The sequence below is a fragment of the Gymnogyps californianus genome, chromosome 25 (assembly GCF_018139145.2).
Source record: "Gymnogyps californianus isolate 813 chromosome 25, ASM1813914v2, whole genome shotgun sequence".
NCBI classification, from domain to species: Eukaryota; Metazoa; Chordata; class Aves; order Accipitriformes; family Cathartidae; genus Gymnogyps; species Gymnogyps californianus.
The window spans coordinates 1,685,405-1,708,618 of NC_059495.1; the positions used below are offsets into that span (position 1 = coordinate 1,685,405).

General features: G+C 42.9%; 1 protein-coding gene across 2 annotated transcripts in view; it reads right to left on the bottom strand.

The window, feature by feature from the left end:
• NCAM1 (neural cell adhesion molecule 1) overlaps positions 1 to 23,214 on the bottom strand; it is a 147,168-nt gene that overhangs the window by 54,089 nt on the left and 69,865 nt on the right. For both annotated transcript variants that reach the window (XM_050910882.1, XM_050910883.1), the window contains exons 2-8: positions 7,309 to 7,383; positions 5,578 to 5,796; positions 4,685 to 4,828; positions 3,672 to 3,809; positions 3,058 to 3,175; positions 1,623 to 1,792; positions 615 to 757 (exon numbers count right to left, since the gene is read on the bottom strand). In XM_050910882.1, the coding sequence (XP_050766839.1) occupies positions 615 to 757; positions 1,623 to 1,792; positions 3,058 to 3,175; positions 3,672 to 3,809; positions 4,685 to 4,828; positions 5,578 to 5,796; positions 7,309 to 7,383 (1,007 nt within the window). The remainder of the gene's footprint in view (positions 1 to 614; positions 758 to 1,622; positions 1,793 to 3,057; positions 3,176 to 3,671; positions 3,810 to 4,684; positions 4,829 to 5,577; positions 5,797 to 7,308; positions 7,384 to 23,214) is intronic.

The following is a 23,214-nucleotide window of genomic DNA, read 5'->3' on the forward strand; positions in this document are numbered from 1 at the left end:
AACACAAAGGCAGCCAGGCTTTTGTGCTTCAGATACATGCAGTATTAGAATACAATACAGAAGGGCAAAAAGGAATTAACAGGCTCATTTTGGTCCACTGCATCTTTGAGAGATAATACCTCACACCTCTCCACCTGCCACCCTCCCAGATCATATCATCATCATCATGATGACAGCATGGACAACACTGGAATCACAGCGCTCATTCCCACCTCTCAGCTTGCAAACCGAAGGGAAAAACCCTTTCACAAGCTTCCTGCAACTGTAGGTCCCTTTGGAAACTCCTCTGACAAGGGTCCAGGGCCTACTGCTTTTCAAGTTAATTCAACTCAGAGTGATACCAGCAGGAATTAAAAAGCATATCCTCAGTTGTTATAAATCGAGATGGCTCTTTGTACAAAAGGACATCTATGGTATTACTTCAGCTGTGGAGCTGACCCTTTAGCAGATAGTCTGTGCAGGACCACACATGTTCTCACTACAGAGAGGGGAATCACCATGATTTCCATGTGCATCTATGTGCGGCTATCATGCATTCTGGATCAGCAGAGGCAGGCAGATACAAGCTGCACTGATCCCAGCAAATGAGACCATGGTTTTGGGAAGGGTTATACCTTCTCTTCATTGCTGATGTTCCGGGTAGAAGTTCTCCAAGTGATGGAAGGGATTGGGTCCCCAGATGCCTCACAGGTCAGTGTAATCTGATCCTCCAGCTCCATGGCTGTTTTATTCTCCACATAGGTGATTTTGGGTTTTGCTGAAAAGAAAAAGCAACCTTTGTTCAGTTGGTGCTCAGAATGAAGCTTGCCTGTCAACAGCAATGTTCGAAACAAGCAACACTGGGGAAAAAAGGCTTTTGAATTAGCACTAGTTTACTGCCATATGGGGAAGGGATCGGGGTGACATTTGAGAAGAGGGTACCTCCTTGCAGAACTAGACGACCTTTTCTACACATGCTGAGGTTTGTAAGAGAGGACTACAAGAGGATATATCTGAAGTAGAACCCATTTAACAGTGTACAAATGATCAGTCCCTGGCATTATCAGCTAAGTCTTCCACCTTGCTGGCTACTCTCTGCCCCAAATTAGCCTTTTGATAAGCAGCTTTGTCAAGTGGCTGCAGAGGGATAGGACAGGGAGAATTATATTCCTTAACACTCCCAGATTCATGGAAGGTAGGAAAGCTGCTGATTCATTCCTGCAAGCTTGAGATCATTCACACAGTGGTGGGGTGAAGTTCACCTCCCTGTCCAGGTTATAGCAAGGCCCACTGAAGTGCTACAGCCCTTTTAAAATAGCAGCTTTGGTTGGATTAGGATTCAGCCCTCATGGCCTGGAAGATATTTCAAGTAGCATGTGAATCTCACACCACCCCCTGCACAGGACTGAATTTCTTTTATCGGAGAGGAAGCAGAATGGAGTTGGCATCTGTTTCAGACACATACACAGAATCTGTTTTGCCTAGCGTGCTGGCAGAGGTGCACAGCATTACCTGGGGAAGAAGCAGCTCTGGATAAGCCACATCAGGCATTAACTGGGATAAGTAGGTTACTTCCAGCTCGCACTAGTGAGCTACCAATAACCAACCGGATTGGAAAGGGGGGACGGTAAGAGCATGTTTACCAAAGACTTTGAGATGAATGGTGGCATCCTGCTCGCCAGCCTTGTTCTCAGCGATACAGATGTATTCTGCTTCGTCACTCTTATCCACCTTCTTGATGATGAGCTCGGACCCATCGTAGTTAAAACTGTATTTCTCTTCATCATCGGCCTCTTCTATTGGCTCTCCATCCCTGCAGGGCACAAAGCACACTTGCTGTGTTGGGGAGGTGAAGCAATCAAAGGCTATTTGTTTTAGGCTTGTTGTTAATGCTAGAACTGCGTTACGACACTGAAACTCCTCAGGTTGAGAGGGACCACCACCTTTTCCTTTCCCTATGGGCTACAAAGCTTACATTTTGGTCTGTTCCTAATCCCTCCTGCCTTAGGGCTCTTGGCAGCTGAACCTTTTGCCTCCTGACACACATCATAGCTTATATGCAAGAGCTATAAACACCACTGAAGGTGGCTTCTGTCCTTGCATATCAAGGCAGTATTCCAAGTTACCATCAGCTTTTTCAACACTAAAACTTGTCCTCATAACCTTCACCAAAGGCTACACAATTTCAAGAACAGTATACCTGAAGTCTGTATCACTGCCTGACAGTGAAATTTAGACCCCATGAAATGAAGGGAAAGATTTTTAGATGCAGATCTCCTGGCATGACAAATGAAAGTTACAGCATCCACTTTTGCCTAAGTTTCCCCACCAGTGCAACAGATTATAATAAACCGACCCATGGGACAGGTCTGGTCAGCATGAAGCTTCATCTCTATTTGCAGCTTGACAAAAGATGCAATGGGACAGTGAAAAATTGCTATTTTTACTGTTATTCTTGTTTTTCCAGGAAGCTGTACTGGTTTTGGCTGGGATAGAGTTAATTTTCTTCCTAGTAGCTCATATGTTCTATGTTTTCAGTTTGGGACCAAAACAGCATTGATAACACAATGATGTTTTAGCTATTGCTGAACAGTATACACACAATGTCAAAGGGTTTTCTGTTTCTCACACTGCCCGGCGAGCGAGTAGGCTGGGGGTGCACAAGAAGTTGGGAGGGGACACAGCTGGGACAGCTGACCTGGCTAAACACCTGCCTGCCAATGGGAAGTAGTGAATAAATTCCTTATTTTCTTCACTTGCATGCACAGCTTTTGCTTTATCTATTAAACTATCTTTATCTCAACCAACGACTTTTTGGATTTTACCCTTCTGATGCTCTTCCCCATCCCACTCGGGGGGCGTGTAGTGAGCAGCTGTGTGGCACTTAGCTGCCTACTGGGGTTAACCCACAACAGAAGCTAACTGCAATTCCGTTATGAGTCCATTCTTTCTCTTGTGAGAAAAACGAATTAATCTTATCCCAGTTAAAATGTTGCTTTCCCTCCAGCCTGGTTTTCCAGGCCTTGGTGAAAACATCCATGCTCACACACAATCAGGACGTTGCACACAGCATCTTACTTTGTCCACGTCATGGTTGGCTCAGGAAAGCCATCAGCATCACATGCCAAGGTGACAGACTGGCTGAGGTTGGCAGTGGCATTCATAGTGCTCTGCCTGGCACGCACAGAAGGAGGTACTAGAAGAGAAGGAATCCACATTCAAGTTAGAAAGGACAGAAGATGTGAGCAAGAGCGAGCCCTGGAAGGCTCACTGTAAATCTCTGCAATACGGATGTCACTAGTAATTCAAACCCTTATACCATCACCTGCAGGTTTCAATCAACAGGTTTGATGCATGAGCTCTCCAATAAATCAGCACAGGGAAGGAAGGGCATAGGGTGGGGAGATGCACAGGAAATCAGTATTCTGGACAAAACCACTTGTGAGTCCCAACAAGATCAATACCTCACTCTAAGTCATGAGACACTTAAGGTTTCTCTTGACATGATCATTTCCTGTAAACATCTGGTAAACACTCAATTTCATGGATATTTTTATTTGACACCGCAGAGAAAGATTAGTAAGATGATGGTAAATCGTGAGTGTGAATCTAAAGTAACATTTCCATCAGCAGCCTGGAGTGCAGGTGCTACATACCCTGCCCCCCTACTAGCCTTACTCTAAGCTGCTCACCATTTACGATGACCTGAATATCTTTGAAGTTGATCTCCCCACGAGCCAAGATCCGGCCCTCACAGCGGTATGTCCCTTCATCTGTTTTCTTGATTCCCCGGATCTGTAGGTAGTTGTTGGACAGGACTATAAATCGAACTAGAAAAGACAAAAGGAAGGTTCATCCAAGGATCCTCAGGAAAGCTCACTGCAGGTAACAGGTTCTTCTCCTCCCCTTGCCCTTCCTGGGTTGAGACAAGGCTTAGTGTAATAAAATTTCCCTTCCCATCATTTAATGGAGATGCTGCTGTAACTGGATCTGACATTGCCAAGAAAGAAACCAGATGTGGGTAGCAGGCAAACTGCTCCGGTGCTTTATACCGTAAGTACACACAGAGAGATAAACAGATAAATATACACACACAAACACATTTACATTTAATTAGTATCAGAAAACAAGCAATTTGAAACTTGCCCCTCTTGCCCAAGGGTGGCAGAGTTCAAGTCTTACTACAGTTCCCTTGTGCCTGCAACAAGCAGATGTGGGAAACACAGCTGAGGCACGAATGCTCAACCAGAGTCAGGGCTCTGGAGTCCCCTCTGCCAGGAAAATGCCCCTCTGGGCATGACAGTCTGCAGCGTTTTGAAAGAAAGGGAAAGGTTCTTGCAAGGAGCTTTTAGCCCCTTTTCCTTAGGAAGACTGGAGAGTGTCACAACATGCAGCTTTTCTGTCCGATGGCATTTCTTTTATCTGAAAATTTTTTCTAGCATTCCTTGGCCTATTCCAGTGTCAAAGCCTGATGGCCATTTCTGTGGGAACATTATTGCCCTGCCATTGCCAAACCACAGCACCTTGAAAAACTAAATTCACATCCTAAAGACCTAGTGTTAGGTACAAATTGCTTCTCCCCTCCCTTGTGACCACCACCATTTTGTTCTCCTGAACCCCTTGTATAAGCCTGATTTGAGCCCTGATGGGAGATGGACATTTGACTCCTGAATGGACAAGCACCAAGACACCTCTTGTGCCTTACCATCTTTTTTTAGGATAACATCCCTGCCTTTGTGCTTCCAGATGATGGTAGGAGGCAGTGAGCTGACCACATCACACACAATCACAGCATCATCACCTTCCTTGAATTCCTGAGGAGTGGGAGCATTCTTGAACATCAGCTTTTCTGAAAACAATGGAAGAGGAAAGTCACTGCAGCTTTCTCGGCACACCTCAAACTGCGCTCCTGACTCAAGCCTGAGGAAAGCAAAGAAACCCCAGAGGACATTTTCTCTAGAAATCTTCTTGTTCCAGAGGGGAGGATAAAGGTGTGCCCGACTCAATGCACTGCAACACAGGAACTCCATTTTCCAGCCTTGCCTCCCAGGCATATCAGTGGGCCAAATCAATACTCTACCGAGCTCACCAATTTGTCCACACTGCAAGGAGAAAATGTGAACGTGGAACTGCTCAGCTTCCTGGCAGGAAGGGGAGGAGCTGCTATCATGGCTCTGCTGGACAACATGATGATGGCTTATTATAACCCTTCTGAATGTGTGATCCTCTTTACTGAACAGTAGTCTTATCTCCTAGCACATCTGTCATCCACAAAAGCTGCTCTCTCTGCTTACTGCTCCCAGACATTTATGATGCGCTAGAACCTTCTCCTTCTACCCCTTGCTCTCCTGTCTTTCAGGAGAATTTAAGCAGTAGACATGCTGGTAATGCCCTGACAGGCCAAGGTCCTAGTTCCCACTTACCCCTCAAAACCAAGAAAGGAGAAGGCTGCATCTTCTTAACATCCCCTTTCTTTTCACCCTCCTTCTTCCCCTTTAAAAATAGCCTTTTCTAGGAAGGTAAAACGGTTGCCTCCCTAATCTTGCCTCATACATGTGCAAGGAAGACCAGAAAATAGCCTCGGAGCCGCTCTCTTACGGAAAATTTTCACATTGACGGTGGCCTCGGAGTCTCCCTCCTCCACGCTACTGACAACACATTTATAGATGCCAGCATCATCAATGTTGGCATTGTAGATGGTGAGGGTGGAGGAGAAGTCGTCATTTCGCACCACTGAGATGCGCTGTTGGTTCGGCGTCAGCTTCTCACCATTAGGGGAAAACCAGGAAATGTCTTTGTATTTGGCCTCCCCTGCCACTAGGAACAACAAAAGAAAACAGAGCAAATCGAAATGAGTTCCCAACAAATCTGCGCAGAGGGAATTAAATACAACCAGCAGCACTATGCAGAAGACTGACCCGGGGAAGGGCTTCTGGTACCTGAGAAGCAAGCAAAGAAAATTCTCTCTCACAGCACTGTGAATGGTCTGCTGCTGTCCTGCAAAAACGATATTAGGTTGGTTTTATAATCTAAAGGGGTACACTCATTTTAGCCCAGAATGGCCTTCTATGCATCCTGGGAACCCATGTCCCAGTCCCTTCACTACGCAGATCAGCCCAAGGAAAAAAAAAAATCCTCTTCCTGCTCAGCTCAATCATGTTTTCAATAAATACCCATATTTGCAGGCTGGGCTACTTTGCATACCAAAATGGTGACACTGCTGTAGCAGCAGTTCTGGCATTGATCAGCTTAAACCTCCTGCTGCATCCAGTGTAAATCAGAATTGTTAAAGTGGTTCCAGGCTGTCTCTTTCTTGCAGCTCACATCTTTGCATTCCTCAGTGTGGCTTTGTTATTTGGGACAAACTCCTATTATTGGAGGGGCTTTAATTGATCCCACAGTTTTCTGAATGCAAATATCATCACAACAGCACTTGCTCAGAGTATACTTCCATTTTTAAAGCACTGGCATTAACAAATTACTCTGCAGTTAAGCACTCCTAGATCAGACTGCCTCATTACTTGTCTCAGTCAGTATGCTCCTGAGGAATTGTGGTCCTCTGGTGGCATTTTGCTCCCAGAGCTCACTATAGCACCTATTTGCTCTGTGTCATGCTTCAGGATGCTATCATGTCAGTGCTCCAACATACTAATTCCTCCCGTTAGAAACCAGGCCAGCTGCTTTCAGGAGAACCTCTGAAGAGGACACATGGATGCTAATTTGGAAAATGCCACAAAATTTTAGGACCCCCTTTGGGGCACATGGATTGTGTCAGCACTGCACCACGTTGTGCAGGAGAACAGCCTGGGGCCGTTGGTGGCCTGAACAAACAGTAAATTGTGTCACAAGAAATGCAGGTTTTCAGCAGCATTAAAATCCTTAGTTGCAGAGATAACAACTCTCAAGTCACCTAGCACTCCCATTACTGCTGATAGCAGTTGATTAGAGAAATAATTTGGAAAAATAACAGGCTTAATTCTAAATTCAAAAGATCAAAGAGCTGTGGAATGATGCAAGGTGCCATTGTTGTGGCTATTACTCAAGCTTAGAGACAACGCTTCAGTACCTGTTTTTTCATTTTAAAATCTGTTTGCTGGAGCTGCTTTCTGTTGCCAGTTCTCAAGGGAGAACGCATTTACTGCTTCCAGTAAACAGCAGGTGTTGCCTTTGCTACTCAGTCTTATAAACCATAAGGGCATATGAGGAAGAAAGAGCAAGAGATCTTGCAGCTAGACCTGGCACTGAAGCTTTTATCCCAGAGTTAATACATTGATTGACCTTCCCAGCAAACCCAGATAGAGACAAATGATGCCATAAGCCACCACTCACCTTGACATAAGAAGAACTTAGATTCTCCAACGCTGATCTCCCCCTGGCTTGGAACAATGTCTACTTGTAGAGAGGCTGGAAAAGAAATGAGCACGCAAAAGATGGTTAGACAATAGGAGTGGTCTTCAGCGAAAAGGCTTTGCCAGCCTTCCAATCCCCGTGACTCCTTTACTCATCCAATGGAAGAGCATAGCGTGGAGCATTCTTGGCTTCATAAGCATTGCTCTTTCAGTATCTATCTGAATGTACAGTGCCGTGGACCCCTGAGGACCCAAAAGAAGTTGCTAACGTTCAGAGTTGCTTCCAGCCCTTTGTAAAACCACACGGAATGATACAGAAAGGGCTGATTTATGTTCAAATCTCTACCACACTGCAATACTAGAGAGCGCGCTTGGTGTGTACACCAGAACATCAAGCAGCCTGTAAGGACTCCTCTGAATTCAAACTGGAACTGTCTCAAAGGCCTGTCCTGGCAGCAAATACAAATTATCTTTGTTTTGGAGACTACTTGTTGCTCTATATGATACCATATACAGTCACCAACCAACACAAATGCAGAGTGGAAGTCATTGGCATACTCTGGGTCCTTGATCTTCCTTGATCTCTTGCTCTGATCTTCCAGTCAGAAACCTAGTCCAAACAGCCAGCAAATCGGAGATGTTTATGGCAGACAGAGCATACCTGGATTAGGAAGGAAATTTCCTCCAGTATATACTGACAAGGACTATTGACAGTTTGTGATTTCTGCCTTCACAGTACAGGCTGAGACTTGCTTCCAAGTTCATCCAGGCACATTTCACCTAACTCCCTCCTACTGCAGAGATGAAAATATTAGCAATACTTTGGTCTCTTCCGCTGTTTTCTCATGGAATATCATCAGTGCTTTGGCTTTTATGTTAGCTTTTTTTAGTTGTTGTTTTCTTGGGGTTTTTTGTTAATTTTATTTAATTCTATTTTATTTTTAAATAAGAGACTGAAGGTGTTTTGGCAGCAGAGATGGAGCAGATGTTCCATGGACCTGAGTGAAGCATCTATTACATGCTTGTCTGGAATTGAGGGAGCCTGGAGTCAGTGAAAGATACTGTACCTTCTGTGCTCCCTACAACTGAATCCAGCACAGCCTCAAAGGAATCATTTAAAAATAATCCAAGTTAGATAATAATTCCAGAGAGAATATTTGAGGATACTGTTGCTGAAAGAAATTAAAATGATTCTCAGATGTTTTCAATCTCCCTTTGGACATCTTTAACTCACATGTCTTGTCTGAGGGTACTCTCTCACCTTCCTTGTACTTTTCAATGAACTACACGTTGCCCTTCTAGTGCCTGCATTCAGCCTGTTTTATTTCTGGGTAATCTAATTTCTCAACTATACTACTTTAACATAATTCAATCCCAAACAGAACTGCAAGTACAAAGAGCGAAATATAATAAAAGGCTAAAGGTTTATTAGATTCAGTGCAGTGAGGACTAAATAGCCTACTTCTATAGGCTCATTTTTGTTGATCTTTCCAGCATCTGAATTTTACTTTTGGAATCATATTCTGGGCTGCTCTTCCTGGGAAAGTCTCTGCTGTATGGAATGAGTGCAAAGGTACTACAAAGATCTTAAATGCCTCAAATCCAGACCTCTGAGTTCCTCCAGACCAGATTTCTGCTTTGCAGTACTATCTAAAACATTTATCCTTCTGCATTACAATGGAACTAGATTTGAGCATAGACAATATTACAAACTCAATTCATGTCTTTGGGCAGCAGCTGCAGCAATGTGCAGTGATGCAAATACTCCAGAATGACATTACAGTAGTTTCCAGTATGAACACGCCAGAAGTTGGGAGCGTCAGCAAGAGACAGGCACTTTTTAATAATGGGATCTTTTTACAGTGTTTTCAAATTATCAATTAAACTGTCTTTTATGATCTTGTCTTCGCCATGTGCATGATAGCTCCTGTTTAGAAATTAAATTTACAAAACCAAGAATCCTTAGTCTCACCCAAATAAGAACAATTTATTAAGGAATATTTAGAGCTCCTGGGTAAACAGTTAAATGTTTGTTAAAGTTCAGAGGCTCTGATAATTGCTGCTGTAAAAGCCTTCTCACCTTCACTCAAAGTAAAAAAGAAAGGCCAACATTGACAACAGAAGTCCAAAGTTCAGTTTTTGAATCTGTATTTAGATATCTAAATTAAAAGTTGGGCTTTTAAGAATAACCAACCTCTCTGAGCAGCTCTCTAAGAAGTAGGGTAAGTCTCCTACCTCAGTACCTAAGCACAGCTTAGGAGCCTACATTTGGAGTCCCATTACTGCAAAAAAAAAAAAAAAAAATTCCCATATTTTTTCCTCATTTATTTACGAAAGTGAAACTGATTAGCATTTAAGGGACGAAGGAGAAGGAACATACCATTTTGGAAGTGTCATCAGAAACCAAAAGCAAAAAGTCAAAGATGCTGAATTTATTAAAACAATCCTGTTTTAGTACAGTAAGGGGAGAATGAACAGTCACAGCAAAGCAAGTTACACAGCCAAGATGAAAGCTAACCAAATTTCTGGCCTGTGTTGTGTATAGTCCAGTATGACTACTTATTTTCTGATTTGAATTACATTGGTACTAAACAAGTGAGAAAGGAAAGCGTACCCCCCATTTTCATGTTCATTTACCATCAGCCTTCCACAATGCATATCCAAGCATGCCCAATGCCCTTTTCCCCCAGCAACATCACTGCCTTCTTCATAGCATAAATTACGACGCATTAGGCAGAAAATGTAATTGGATTCTGGCTTTCCTCCAGCTATAGCTTAATGCTGCAGCAGCTCTGTGGCCTAACAGGTCCAGGTCAAGTATGAATTTCAAGAGGCCAAAATGAATAGGTTTTATTTTGAAACTGCAGCCGTTAGCTTGCAGAAAACAATCATCTTAATCGAGCTATTCCCCTACCCCATGTAGCCAGAGCACTTCTCAGCAACTTTACTGCAAACGCTTCATCTGTCACCCTCTGTGTTTTCATGCTGTAATGCAAGAAAATCCTTCTCCCAGAGCACCTAATTTTACCTCCAGACCACAGAGGCATTAGTTTTAGCTGCCAAACACACCTGGGTTTTTAAGAAACATGTACTGCTTCAGAAATGAAAACCTGTTTGCATGTGCCAATGGCAACATTCCTTACAGTACTTGGGAAACATATGGACTGTGGGTGTTAGACATTAAGTATATAGCTATACACAGAATGAAGGAACACTGCCTGCCACCATTAAAAAAGGACATAAGTAGTAGGACTTTCTGATAAGGTGTCTGAGCACATTTTTTTAGCCAACAACCATTCTGACACAGCGTTTCTCTTCATAAGTAAACTGGAAGCAATTAATCGGAGCCAGTGGAGCTCCGCAAAGGATAACAATAGTGCAAGGTCCGTGCCACTTTTCTAGTTTTACTCTCAGCAGATTTTAGCAGGCTATACTGATAAACACTAGTAGTCCATCTCAAAAAAACTGGGATACAGCAGTAAACAGAAACAACCCAGCCAAGACTGAATTGAAACCAGAGCTTGCAAGCACTGTGTGTTCTAGTTCTGGCTAACGTTTGCACGTATGGCTGTATATCGTGCCTAGCCAAGAGGCTTTCAGAAGGAGGGGACGTTAAAGCATCCCTTGATCTCTTGAGTAACGGCAAGGGGCTTATTACAGCCCCTCTTGGCCTGTCCAAGACACTCTTCTGATCCCTGCACTTTTTATCAACTGGGAACACAATGAAGTTGATTGAATTCCCCCACAGCACTGCCTTGGAAAGCCAGCCCAGCTCAAGGAAGGGCATTTAGTCATCAACTTTCTTTCCACTCAGCCAAGCACCACTAGCAAACACTGGGGTGCTGGTAAAATGGCTTTGAGCTAATCGAAATGTAATATAAATTCATAACTATTTCCCCCCCCTTCTTTTTTTTCTGCCACACTACACTATATAAATATACCAATGGACCTCTTCTACACTTTTGAGAGTTGCTGCATGCTGGGAAGGCAGTGGCAAAGGCTGGGATTATTAATGCCTTTCATTCCATTCTCAGGTGCTTTCTGTTACAGCTAGAAATGAGAAGAAAGGCTGCGTAAAGCATTGAACTTTTCATCACCCCAGAATTCAGCATCTGTGCTCTATCTTACATCTTTAAGCATGTCTGCGCCACAGTAGATGCAAAGAATACAAGGAAATCACACAACGAGGAAATACCTTACTGTAAATACAGCCAAAAGGGCCAGGCAAGAGATCTGAGCCCAGGCAACAACGTCCAGCTCCCAAGATTTTCCCTTATTTTTCCTAAAGGCTCAACTCCTTCTGTGCATTTAAGTGATGGGCAGGTTTTCAAGAGTGTGAAACCTAGAAACCACCCTTGGGACACAGGAAGGCAAAACTTTTTGGAGTCTTAGAAACGAGAGAAGGAAGGACATCCTTGGTTATGCCTCATTCAGTCAGTGCTCCCTCTGCTCCACCACCTGCAAAGTTATCATTAAATCTCCTAATTACTGGTCTAAGAGAATTTCTGGAAAGGTTATGCAGAGGAGCAGCAATTCCTTCACCAATAGTCCCCCTGTATGCCAGCACAGTCCCTTCAACCATGACATGAGGGAGGCAGAGAGGAAACCTCCTGATATTATTACTAACACTGTAAATGCGCTTTTCAAACCTAGCAATTACCATGACACAGAAACTGTGACCTCGTGAGTAGTAAGAACCAGAGAGCCAGTATTAACAAATCTACTTCACACTACACTTCAGTTTCTTTAAACTAATACCGGGAACAAGATGCTGAAGTACCCTCTGAGAGGATCGGGTAAGTCAGGTGCACACTGTGTATCTTGTGACTTTTCTTGAATCAGATTGCTGAAACACATAGCATTGTATCTGCATCACGGGCAGCTTAAGGCCTAGTTAATCCCTTTTACAAGAAAATACTAACCTGAGAAATCTTCTCGTTGATAGACACTTCCTGCTAATCAGACTTCATGAGCTGACTTGAGCAGGTTACATCACACAAACCTCTGATACATGCAGAAAAGTGGTGTGATTGCTGCCTCCATACTAAACACAGTAACTTCATTATTGCCTGGTTCATCTATTAGCAATCCATATGCACTGTTATACACTCTTTCATCATATTTAAAACATGTTATCTCTGTGCAGCACAGAAAACAACAGGGATGCCCCTCAAGCACATCTTTTCAAGGGGCTCAGCAACATACAGTTTTCTGTTCACACTGTTTGAAGAAAACCAATAGAACTAGGCAATCTACTGCACATTAAGAAGTGGGACTGATTTAGAAGGTGCACATAAGTAGCTGTGTGGCAGATAACACGCTACAAGCTCGTATCCCAGTGGTACTTTGCTCACACGTCCATGGTTCTGGGTCAGTATCATACTGCTGGGACAACCTGTCTATTTCTGTTTTAAGATGCTCTCCCTGCTTTCATCTCTCCTCTAGCATTCATTTACTTCCCTCAAAGGACAAGCTGTAAAAACAAACAAAAAAAGGCCTCCCCTCAAACGCTTATTCTAAGAGAGAGGGAGCCAACACACACAAATCCAGGCCCTTTACACTTGATTTACCTTACCCCAGAAAAACTGCATAAGGCCAGTGTCATTCAACAAACTGCTGCTGTCAGAAGAACTGATTTGGTTTTTTAAAATGTCAGTGTCTTGTTGAACACTGCTATTAAACAGTGACGAGGTGACAGTCACTGGCAGGCGGTGCCATAGTATTAAGCTGGCTTGGGAAATAGCGCAGAATATCAGTAACAGTGCTAGGCTGGCCCTGGAATGGCAGATTAGAGTTACTATAGTATGCTCTACTTTTCAGGGTACCTGCTGTTCTTGTCTGTTCTGCTCATTTAGTGTCCTGTACAGAAGATGAATTACAGAGCTTCCATCCAAGCAAGGAGTACTTCCTCTTTAATTTTTTCTACCCAACAGGGATACTCTACAGAGCTTATATTCTCTGCATACCTATATTGGATGTATCTGAAAACACACAGGCACGGCTTTAAATGTACATACTGATACTATGAGAGTGTTCTGCACCAACACAAAGCTACACTTAGATCCTATTGCTAAGCTGATAGAAATGGGGGATCCTTAGCAGCAATAGCTTCCAAAATGGTATCCAATACTTTCATTACCCTCTAAACATAGAGAGTTGGGCATAGCAGATTTGCTATAGCAACCCATCCATCCTATCAAGAGCACTCTTGCAGGACCTTATAGAATTATCTGTGCATTTGTCTCAACCTCTTTGTAATTTAGGATGTTAAGGTCACATTAAGTATCTCGACAGGCATCATCATTATTTTTCTCCAAGTTGCTCTGTCCAAGCTTGCTACAACATTAGCAACTCCATAAACTCAATCTTTATTCAAAGGCACAAGTCACATACTGAGGAATTCCCTGATTTGCAGTGACACAGTGTGCTGGTTTTGGCTGGGATAGAGTTAATTTTCTTCGTAGTAGCTAGTATGGGGCTATGTTTTGGATTTGTGCTGGAAACAGTGTTGATAACACAGGGACGTCTTCGTTATTGCTGAGCAGTGCTTACACAGAGTCAAGGCCTTTTCTGCTTCTCACCCCACCCCACCAGCGAGGAGGCTGGGGGTGCACAAGAAGTTGGGAGGGGACACAGCCGGGACAGCTGACCCCAACTGACCAAAGGGATATTCCAGACCATATGATGTCATGATCAGCTTATAAAGCTGGGCACATAACTATACAGATCATAAAAGTAAAAGCAAATGAACTATTCAAACTAGACAACACTGAGCCAGGGAGGCACATAGGATGGCTTTATTCTGGGAGAATGCATTATGCTGCAGTTATGGCACTAGCCTAGGCTTTCAAGATTTATTTTGGACACCCTGTCCCTCCATAGACTCCCTGTGTGGCACTGGACAAGTCACTTTCAATCAACGACTAGTCCCCAGCTATGGTAAACTGTAGAAGCATCTTCTCCATGGCACAAAGGCAACAGGAAAGACAAGTATGGAAGACTGATGTGCTCAGACCATGGCAATAAGGTGAAGATTATCAGAATCCAGAGCTGGCTCAAACTCTGATTTGTTTATGAAATTGGAAGGAGAAGCATATCTGACACATTCAAGGCTGTTGACCCACTATTCAAGTCGTCTTCAGCACTGCTGCATCTAAGGTCTAAGAATGTCAATATAATACATAATGATTCCTTGAAATAGACTGCCATGCCCATGTGTACTGTACACTTCACATATCAAGCTATTTACTTTTCCTATATTAGCCATCTCTAGGAAAGGTCAAACCCCTATACTTTGCTAAATACACTCAAATACAGCCGGTGCTTTCCAAGTCACCAAGAATTACTCGCTGGCAACAGCATCCTTAGAAAACAGCTCCTATAAATCAAAGAGGCAGCTAAGAAGTGGCAGGTAAGACATAAATATGCACTGCAATCTCCAAATTATCCATCTGGCCAGAAGAATGATTAGCTCTTAAGGCTGGGGAGATAAGAGAAACTTCCTCCTCCTCTTAATTGCTCAAGACCTCAAATGGCACAAATAATCCTCTTAATGTCCAGAACCTGAAAAATTAGTTGCCTACCTTCTTCACAGCTGCTACTGGCAGTTCTGAACTTCTGCAAAAGACCAAAGTAAGCACATCCACTGCCAGCTCTCTATCATTTCATTAGAAAACCAGACACCACGATCAGTAGCTGCTATTATGTACCTCACTGCCCACGTGCATTTTTGTGCATCAGACATTTAGACTGCCCCTACATTTCAGTGTCATTCTGCACGGTAGGTGAACTAAAGCCAGCACAATCTTCTGGTCTTTTCTTGTCTGCAGATACACAACTGCTTAACAGTACAGATATGATGTCGCTCTCAATGTAACAGCTGGACAGGTTCCTGAATGCTCTTTCTCTTCTACTTCTCAAGAGTTTCTCAGCATCCTGATAAGTGTCAGGTGAAAACAGGTTGTCAGTTAATATTTCAAAGAATGAATAATATTGTTCCTTCTCCAAGTTGTATTCTACCAGTGAACCCAGTGTCAGTGAAAAATCACCAGGCTCAGCAGGTCACCTGCAGTGGAAATACAAAAGATACCAGCAGTGCATTGTTTCAGGCCAACTTAGACAAATCATTTTGCATTTTCCTTCTCCTACTATTAATGCAGGTAATTTCAAATATGTCTTGAAGTGGTACTTAGTAGCTTTGTATTAAAAACAAAAATAACCATAGGTACACAGTTAACAAGTGTTTTTTTTAAATTTTAGTCTATCATTCTTAGCACGTCTGCAGGATTAGATAAGCAGGGCTGCCTTCTGAGGCACACACAACAGGTATTTTGCCCTTTTCCCTTTGGGTAATATCCCTAAGTACAGTTTTCTCCTCCATATTGCCATGAATTGATTTCCCTGCAATCTCAATGTTGACAGAAATTATGTCAACATCAACAATCACATTTTAGTTTCTAACACAGAGTCCTCTGTTCAGTGTCTGCTACTCTTTTGCATGGCATTTAAGGAAGCCACTAATACGGTGGCATTATCAGAGCAGCTCCCAGTCATATTTGCCAGACACATACAACAGAGTCTCTGCTTCAACATCATTTACATAAGCAACCAACAGCAACACATTCTGAAGAAATTTGATATGTGATCGATTTTGGCACTTAGCAATCCAAGTCCCTATACGTTCTGACTAGCATACAGTCCCAGCTTTTGATGAGTTTATAAGTTCAGGCTTCTAAATAATCCAGGTGCTTTTGCACACACTGTGCTGCAATAATCAATTTCACTTCTTGCAGAACTAGAGTTTTAAATTTTCAGAGAATGTAACTCAAGAGAGATATTGTGGCTACTATGTTTTGTATTGGTAACTCCCCACTACAGTAAAACCTAATCATTTTGGTATTCCTACATTGACTAGCAACCTAAAAAATATGTCATAGATCTTTCTGAAGAGATCGTCATCCATTATTTGTGTATTTCAGCTTCATAAACATCAGCGTCCTTTCTTGTAAGATGATGTCAGCATAGAAAAGAAGCAATTTCCACTTGCGCATATATGGTGTCCTGTCAGTGCAAGGACATTTTGAGAAGCTCCCCATATGACTATAATGAAGTGACAGCTTGCAGCTTTGGTGATGAGGACAGCAAGGAGGAGGCAGTGACAAGCATGATAAATTCATCGGTGCTGACAAGATACTGCTATTACACGGGAACACCTCACAAGGGAAGTGTTAACTGCCTGCTGGGTTGGGCTCCCGAGGTGACCTTGCACTCTCCTGCACCACTGCCAGGTGCCCTGGCTGAAGTCAGAGACGCAAGGTGATGGTATGCTTGCATTTTCAATGAAATTGTGACTACATGAGAAATACTCAGTGATGGCCAGGATGGGGTTCACGATGCACCAGCCAAATGAATCAAACCTCTCTTTTTTCTCCCCCCCCCCCTTTTTTTTCCCCTCTTCAATGCAGTAAGATTTTTTTAAATGTATTGATTTTTTTGAATGGGGGAACTGTATGACCACTGTAGCCTCTCTGCTTGCACTGGGTGGGGTATTATTTTCTGTGAAAGCAGTTTTACAAAATCAGCTTTGTTAAACAGATTAAGGAGAAGGACAGGACTCAGCCTCAGTTGCAAGCAAGTCACACACCTGAAGAAAGGAAGAAGTACAGTAGATCTTTTGGATATAGGTGCGCAGCACAAAAGCAGAACTTCGTTCTTTCCTGTGATGGTGCAAAAGGAGCAGGCACAGACCAAAAAAAGGACACCCCTTGGGCTCAGCTGATTTAGAGTAGCACAACAGAAGAGTCATCTGCACCAGGGTGCAGCCTAGCCCTAGCCCATTCATTTCTTCCCTGGAGTCCACTGACAGTGCAGAGCCACCCAGACTCACGCTGCAGCCCCACCCCGTCCTTGGAGCAGCATAACCACGTGCCAGCCAGGCACTTGCAGGGCAGAATGGCACATCACCTGCCACATACAGCTTAATATACCAAAACCAAATTATTTAGATGCTACTTCTGCTGCTGCATGTAAGATACCATGTGTTCACAAGAAGGAAAAGAGACCCTGGCGTTCCTATGCAGCTCAACCCCCTCATCCGTTTAAGGGGGGCAGAAATTACCTGCCTGGGTCTGGCTGGTGATCATCTGCACTCCAGTCTGAGCGATTAGAAGCTGTCACAGTTGTCATGCATGGATTAGGTAACTCCATTGCCTTTTTCTGCCCCACCTTCACATGAGAGTTCTCCCCTTGCTGAAGGCTGAAGTAAAATGATCAAAATGTAACTGCAGTCTCAGGTGTGTCATTTTGCTCTTGTTTCCATTGGGATAGGAAATTCCTAGTGCTCATATATGCAGAAACACACCAAGGGGAACCTGCTGGACTACAGAACTGAGTACAAGCACTCTAGGCCGCCAACTCCTCAGAACTTCCTAGTGGGAGTCAATCTGCCTGCACTCATCTGTGTCTTCTCATCCTTCATTTGTCTTTAAGCAGCAACCACAGCATTTGTTTTGCATTTATACTGTGCCTAGCACAAGGGAATCCAAGATACTGCACTATTCTAAGAAACGGCCATAAGAACCTTAAAGTCGTGTCTGACTGCCATGCCTTTGCTTACATCCAGTCAGCAATCACTCCCTGCAGAAAGACTTCTGGTTGTTAATCACTAGGTGGAGCGAGCAATCATCTTGTAGTTATTAAAGGCACAAAACATACTCTAAGACATCTCAACATTTCTGTTGTGCCATAGATGTTGAGAAGCAAAATTATACTTGGCTTTTTCCAGTTTCTTGTGTTTTCTTCTGGTGGTGGTTCTCTGTAGGAGTCAAGAAAATGGATTGGATAGGCTGTGGGTCTGCTCCAGGCTGGAACCTGCCCTGGTTTTTGTTCTCCATGTGTTTGCAAACAATGTTAAGGCTTTCTCCTACAAACTGAGTTGACAAAGGGCTGGGAAGCAGACCCCCGGTGATGAAATCAGGCACAAAAGAGCCCAGCTGTGTGTGTCCAGCAGCCTTCAGTCAGGGAAACTGAAGATAACTTCTGGAAAGCAACTATCATCTGAGAAGAAATGTTCCTCTGAATTATTCAGATCAAGCTCATCTGTACTTATTTTACACCAGGGAGAATTCAACCCTAATTGTTTCAACCAGCCTTTATCAGCAGAACAATTTGCTGACATCATAACCTGGATAAACAGGTTCATCATAACAATGAACTATGCCTTAAATTACACAAACAATTGCTCCCTACTTGCTAAACTTTATTGCTTGGTATATGATCAAACTAACAAACCCAGCACTGCCACGGATTTTAATCACTACTTAATCGTTATTTTTGCTTTGCAGTTCAGGGAAATGGAGACTATTTTTTCCACTTTTCATTTAATAGACACTGTGAGCCCATTTGTATTCCGCTTCCAACTTCAAGCAATAAAGGCCTTTTTAGCATCACATAATAACTGCATTAAAAGGCCCCTTCATAATCACACAATAACACTTTTTATAGCTCTGCCCTCCCCCATATCTTTTATCTGGTTACAAAGTTCCCCATCCCCGAAATAATGCTGAATAACTCCCCATTGATTTGAAAAAACTCTGCAAATGCAACTTCCTGTTCATCTGTAGTTAAATGTAATTAGTTTTGCATTTCAACAAAAGAAATGAGCTCAAATTAAGCCATGATTTTGGTAATAGGCAGGGAGGATGTCTCCCTGCTGGGCTAAGACTGAGGCTAACACAGCAGGCTTTACCTGTTAAGTAAATAACATGCCACTTTAAGCAGAGGAAAGTGTGTTAATTGCTGGGTATTGGTTCTATATCTGTCTAAATTCAAAAAGACTCAAGTGAAGCAGAGTGTGAATGAACTGCGGTGAGCTGCAGTCATCCTTCCACATTAGAAGCAGGAAGGCTAATGCACGTACTGCTCTTGAAGATCTATCTGGGGCCACGCAAACGGAATGTCTCGGAACACTAAATACACTTAACTACAGATTTGCATTAATGCAAATTTACTATGGGGTTATATCCACCACAGCTCCCTAGGAGTTCATCTCCCCCACATCCTTCCTTTCCCACAAAACCATTACTCCTTTAGCCTTCCACTACTTTGCCACTGACCCTCAAGGTTCTGATTTGAACTTCGGAACTAAATAAGGACCTAAATCCTTTTGATTTCACAGCATGAATTGTTATCATGTTCAGCACGTGCTACATGACAAATCCACCATTTCTCCGTAGGTGAAAGAAGTGGACAGGAATCTACAGCAGAACACACTTGCACGTGCAAGGTAGTCTGCCCCTCTCTCTGCATTTCTGGAGTGGCCCTTGCCAGAACAATTTCATATCTTTGTACTTGCTTTTGGAAAAGATGCAAACCCTCCAGCTTCAGGACAGCCCATCTCAAGCAAAGACAGGAGACACCAAGTGCAACCTGGGACCTGGCTAAGCCAGTATCAGCAGGATATTTCACCCTTCTCTGACAGAGCTTGTTTGTCTGTCTTCTCAACAAGTCTCAGGGCTGAAAACCAAAGGTCTGGCTTCTCTGCTTTATCCAGCTGCCATCTTTATTATACAAGAATTTGTCAACGCATTTGGAGAATCCACACTGGAAGTCACTCTTTAGTGGGTATCTGTAGAAAACTAACCTTGGCAACAAATGCTGGTAGATTCTACATGAATTTTCTGTCTTTTCTCTATTAACCTTAAATCAACACCTGTTGACCACACAGCTCAGCTTTAGGGCGATGAAAAATGGGGAGACGAATCGTCTCAGGTTCCCTCCCCATGTTCACTCTTAACATTCTCTCGGCATAATAATATTACAAACTGAAACACTTACTGACCCACATTTCATTTCTAATCTGATCTGAAATGTCTCTGCTTATTAACACTTCAAGTCTCAGGTTAGTCCAGAGACATGCCTCCACTCATCCAAAAGCTCAGCCTAAATACGGCAGGATTTTGAGTCTTTTGGCCACTAAGAAAAATACTACAGACATGACTGAAAAAAAAGGCAAAATAAAACTTGAACTTGACAGCGAAACCCCAGCTGTGCCTACAGCCAGATCAGAAAAAGGCACAAACTGAGACAGTACTCACAACACAAGGGCAAAGTGGTTTAATGTCTGTGGGGCTGGAGATCAGGGAGGAAGGATATAGCACATCACGATCAGATGCCCTCAAGGAGAAACAATGCACAGTGTTCATCAATTCAGTTGTGTGTCTCAGAGGAGAGGCATGACACCTTCTGTAGTGACAAACACTTATTTTTCATATCACTTTTGATATCTCTGAGTGAGCACTGACCGAGTGTTCTCTGTACCACGAGCTGAGCATGCAATTTAGAATGACTGCAAAGTGCACAGTGACAGCACAGCTATCCAAAGACATCCCATTCCTACTCACTCGATAATACCTAATTCTCTTACATCTCTCTGGAAATGCCCCCTTTCAAGACATTAAATTTAAAGTCCTTCTGACCTTCCTAGGATGTAAACGAATTTAACTTTTTTTTAGCACTTAGTGCTGACTGCAGCTATGCTGTTTACATACCATAAAGTCACCTTTATGGTATCACACCACCCTTTCTGACTCCAGTGTTTCAAAAGAGTATACACATCTGAAACCTTGCTCAATGGTCTGCATATTACTGACACATTTTCTAGCTCCTGCCAGCAGATTTACGACCTATGCATTTGTGTGGTGCTTCCACAAGATCATCTGTTACCAGGATATTCTCAAATGACAGGCCATAGTAACACCAGCCTAAAGAGAAACCAGGGCGGGCTGGGGGGGGAAGGATGCCGATATCTGAGGAAGGAGCATAAAGGGACATTCAAACCTTCACACTCTCCGAGTACAGTCTCTAAACACTCTCTTAGGTACAGAATATTGATTCTTTCAGTGAATAAGTTTGAGGAGAATGTCCTGTTGATTTCACAGGAAGAACCCAACAGTCTGTGCAGTCCAGACCAGAGAGTAGTACTCGTATAGCTGGTTAGGGGAAAGGAAAACCCAATTCTAAAGCCAGCTAGGATAGATATGCAATGATGCTGTGTTTCCTTGCCAAGGCATACTCGGGTTTCCTTAGCAGTCTTTATCTGCCTCTTCGTGGTGTTCTAGGGCTGAATGAATTACAAAGACAGGGATCTGGCTATATTACAGTAATGGCACTTTCAGGAGATTAGATAAATAGGAAACAGTGATGTGTAATACTGAAGAGCAGCAAGGAGGAATATAACAAAGCAAAAAACTGAAAGAACTACACAAAACAGAAATAAAAGAAAGAAAAAATAGTAGATTGCATCTACTACAACACGTAAAATTTGCAACAGAGAGAAAGGGGAGGCAGCTATCCTACTCAACATTGGATCATCTCACTCTAGCACTAGGGGTCATTTAAGATTCTTGACAGACAGTTATGTCTGTCAAGAGCTGAGAGCACTTCATCTCTTTGTTTACCTTTTAAGTTCCATTAATAGCTAAACTTCCCAGTTCTCAATGCTCTTTCTGATATGCACTACTCTTGACTTTGAATACAATCAGTGAACTTAGACAGTATTTGCCTTTGAGGCAACAGAGTTCCTCCAGTAGCAGGAATCCCTATCTTCATGCCACTTCTATCACAGGTAACCTTCTGGCAGTAGCAGCACATTTCTTTCTCCCCAAACTAGCAATCAGCCCCTAAGATTACAAAGATCTATTGTAGCAACTCTCTGAAGGTTCAGGCTCTCTACAAACAGCAGTTATCTAGCATGCTATGAATTCACAATATGAACGAGCTGTGACTAATACCAGAATGGCAACTAAATAAATATCAGTGAACAAAATACAGAATAGCTTTCAAAGAAATTCTTGTGAGATTAGTACCTCACTACCATTTCTGCCTTTGAAAGCCTACCATCTATTCTTTACAAAAAAATTGCTAGAAGATGTTCCCCTAAGTATACAGGTAATATATACATATGTAAAGAGACCAAGTGTAACAGAGTATTTGTCTATGGTCGAATTCAGATGATTCAAATTCCTGGGCTACCCACAACTCCAGCTAATCTTGTGCTAGGCATGTGGCAGCTTCTTTACAGGAGCCACAGTGTGCTAGCATCTAATAGTCTACCTCTTCTTGCTTGGATTCAGTGCAAACACCAAAAGCAACAGTTTCCCTTTCTGTCACTGATATGCTTGAGACAACTGTCATCACAAATCAAGCAGTCTTTCACAAGATGTACACCATTCACTGTCACTGCAGCACAAGAGGAACCACAGCAAACAAAGGCCCGCTTTCAATAAAATGGAGAGAGATTTGAGATGCGTTAGGAGAATACAGCTGGGGATCCACACATGAAACAATATGCCTCCCTTTGAACAGATGTATTAGGAAGCAGCCTAGAGCTCCAACAGTTGTTAGAGGTTAACTAAGCTCTTGAGTTTTCCTTCCCAGATAATAGTCAAAGAGAAGTGAACCCAAATACAGAGCCATCCAAATAGGAAACCATTTGTTGGTTACATTTCCTGAATAGCTTTAGGAAAAGAAATTGCAAAAGAATAATCCCTTGGATAAGAATTTTTCACATCCCGCAGCTATGCCTATGTGATCAGCTACTTCTTTTTTGAATCAGGGGAAAATGTCCCTGAACCCTTCTTAAAAGGGACCCAGGCCATAAATGTGAGTCACACTGATTGCTTCCATGACAGCAAGCACAGAACAAAGCATTGCCTCTGCCACACCTTTGACAAGAATCAGGCTTTTATTCCCCCAGATAAAGAATTATTGGGATCAACTGGATCTAAACAGCTTTCAGCACCTTCAAGCTCGATTAAACAATTCCCTCAAAGCTTGGGATGCTACTCTGCCTTGGTGTAACGATTCTAACAATAGCCCAATAAAGCAG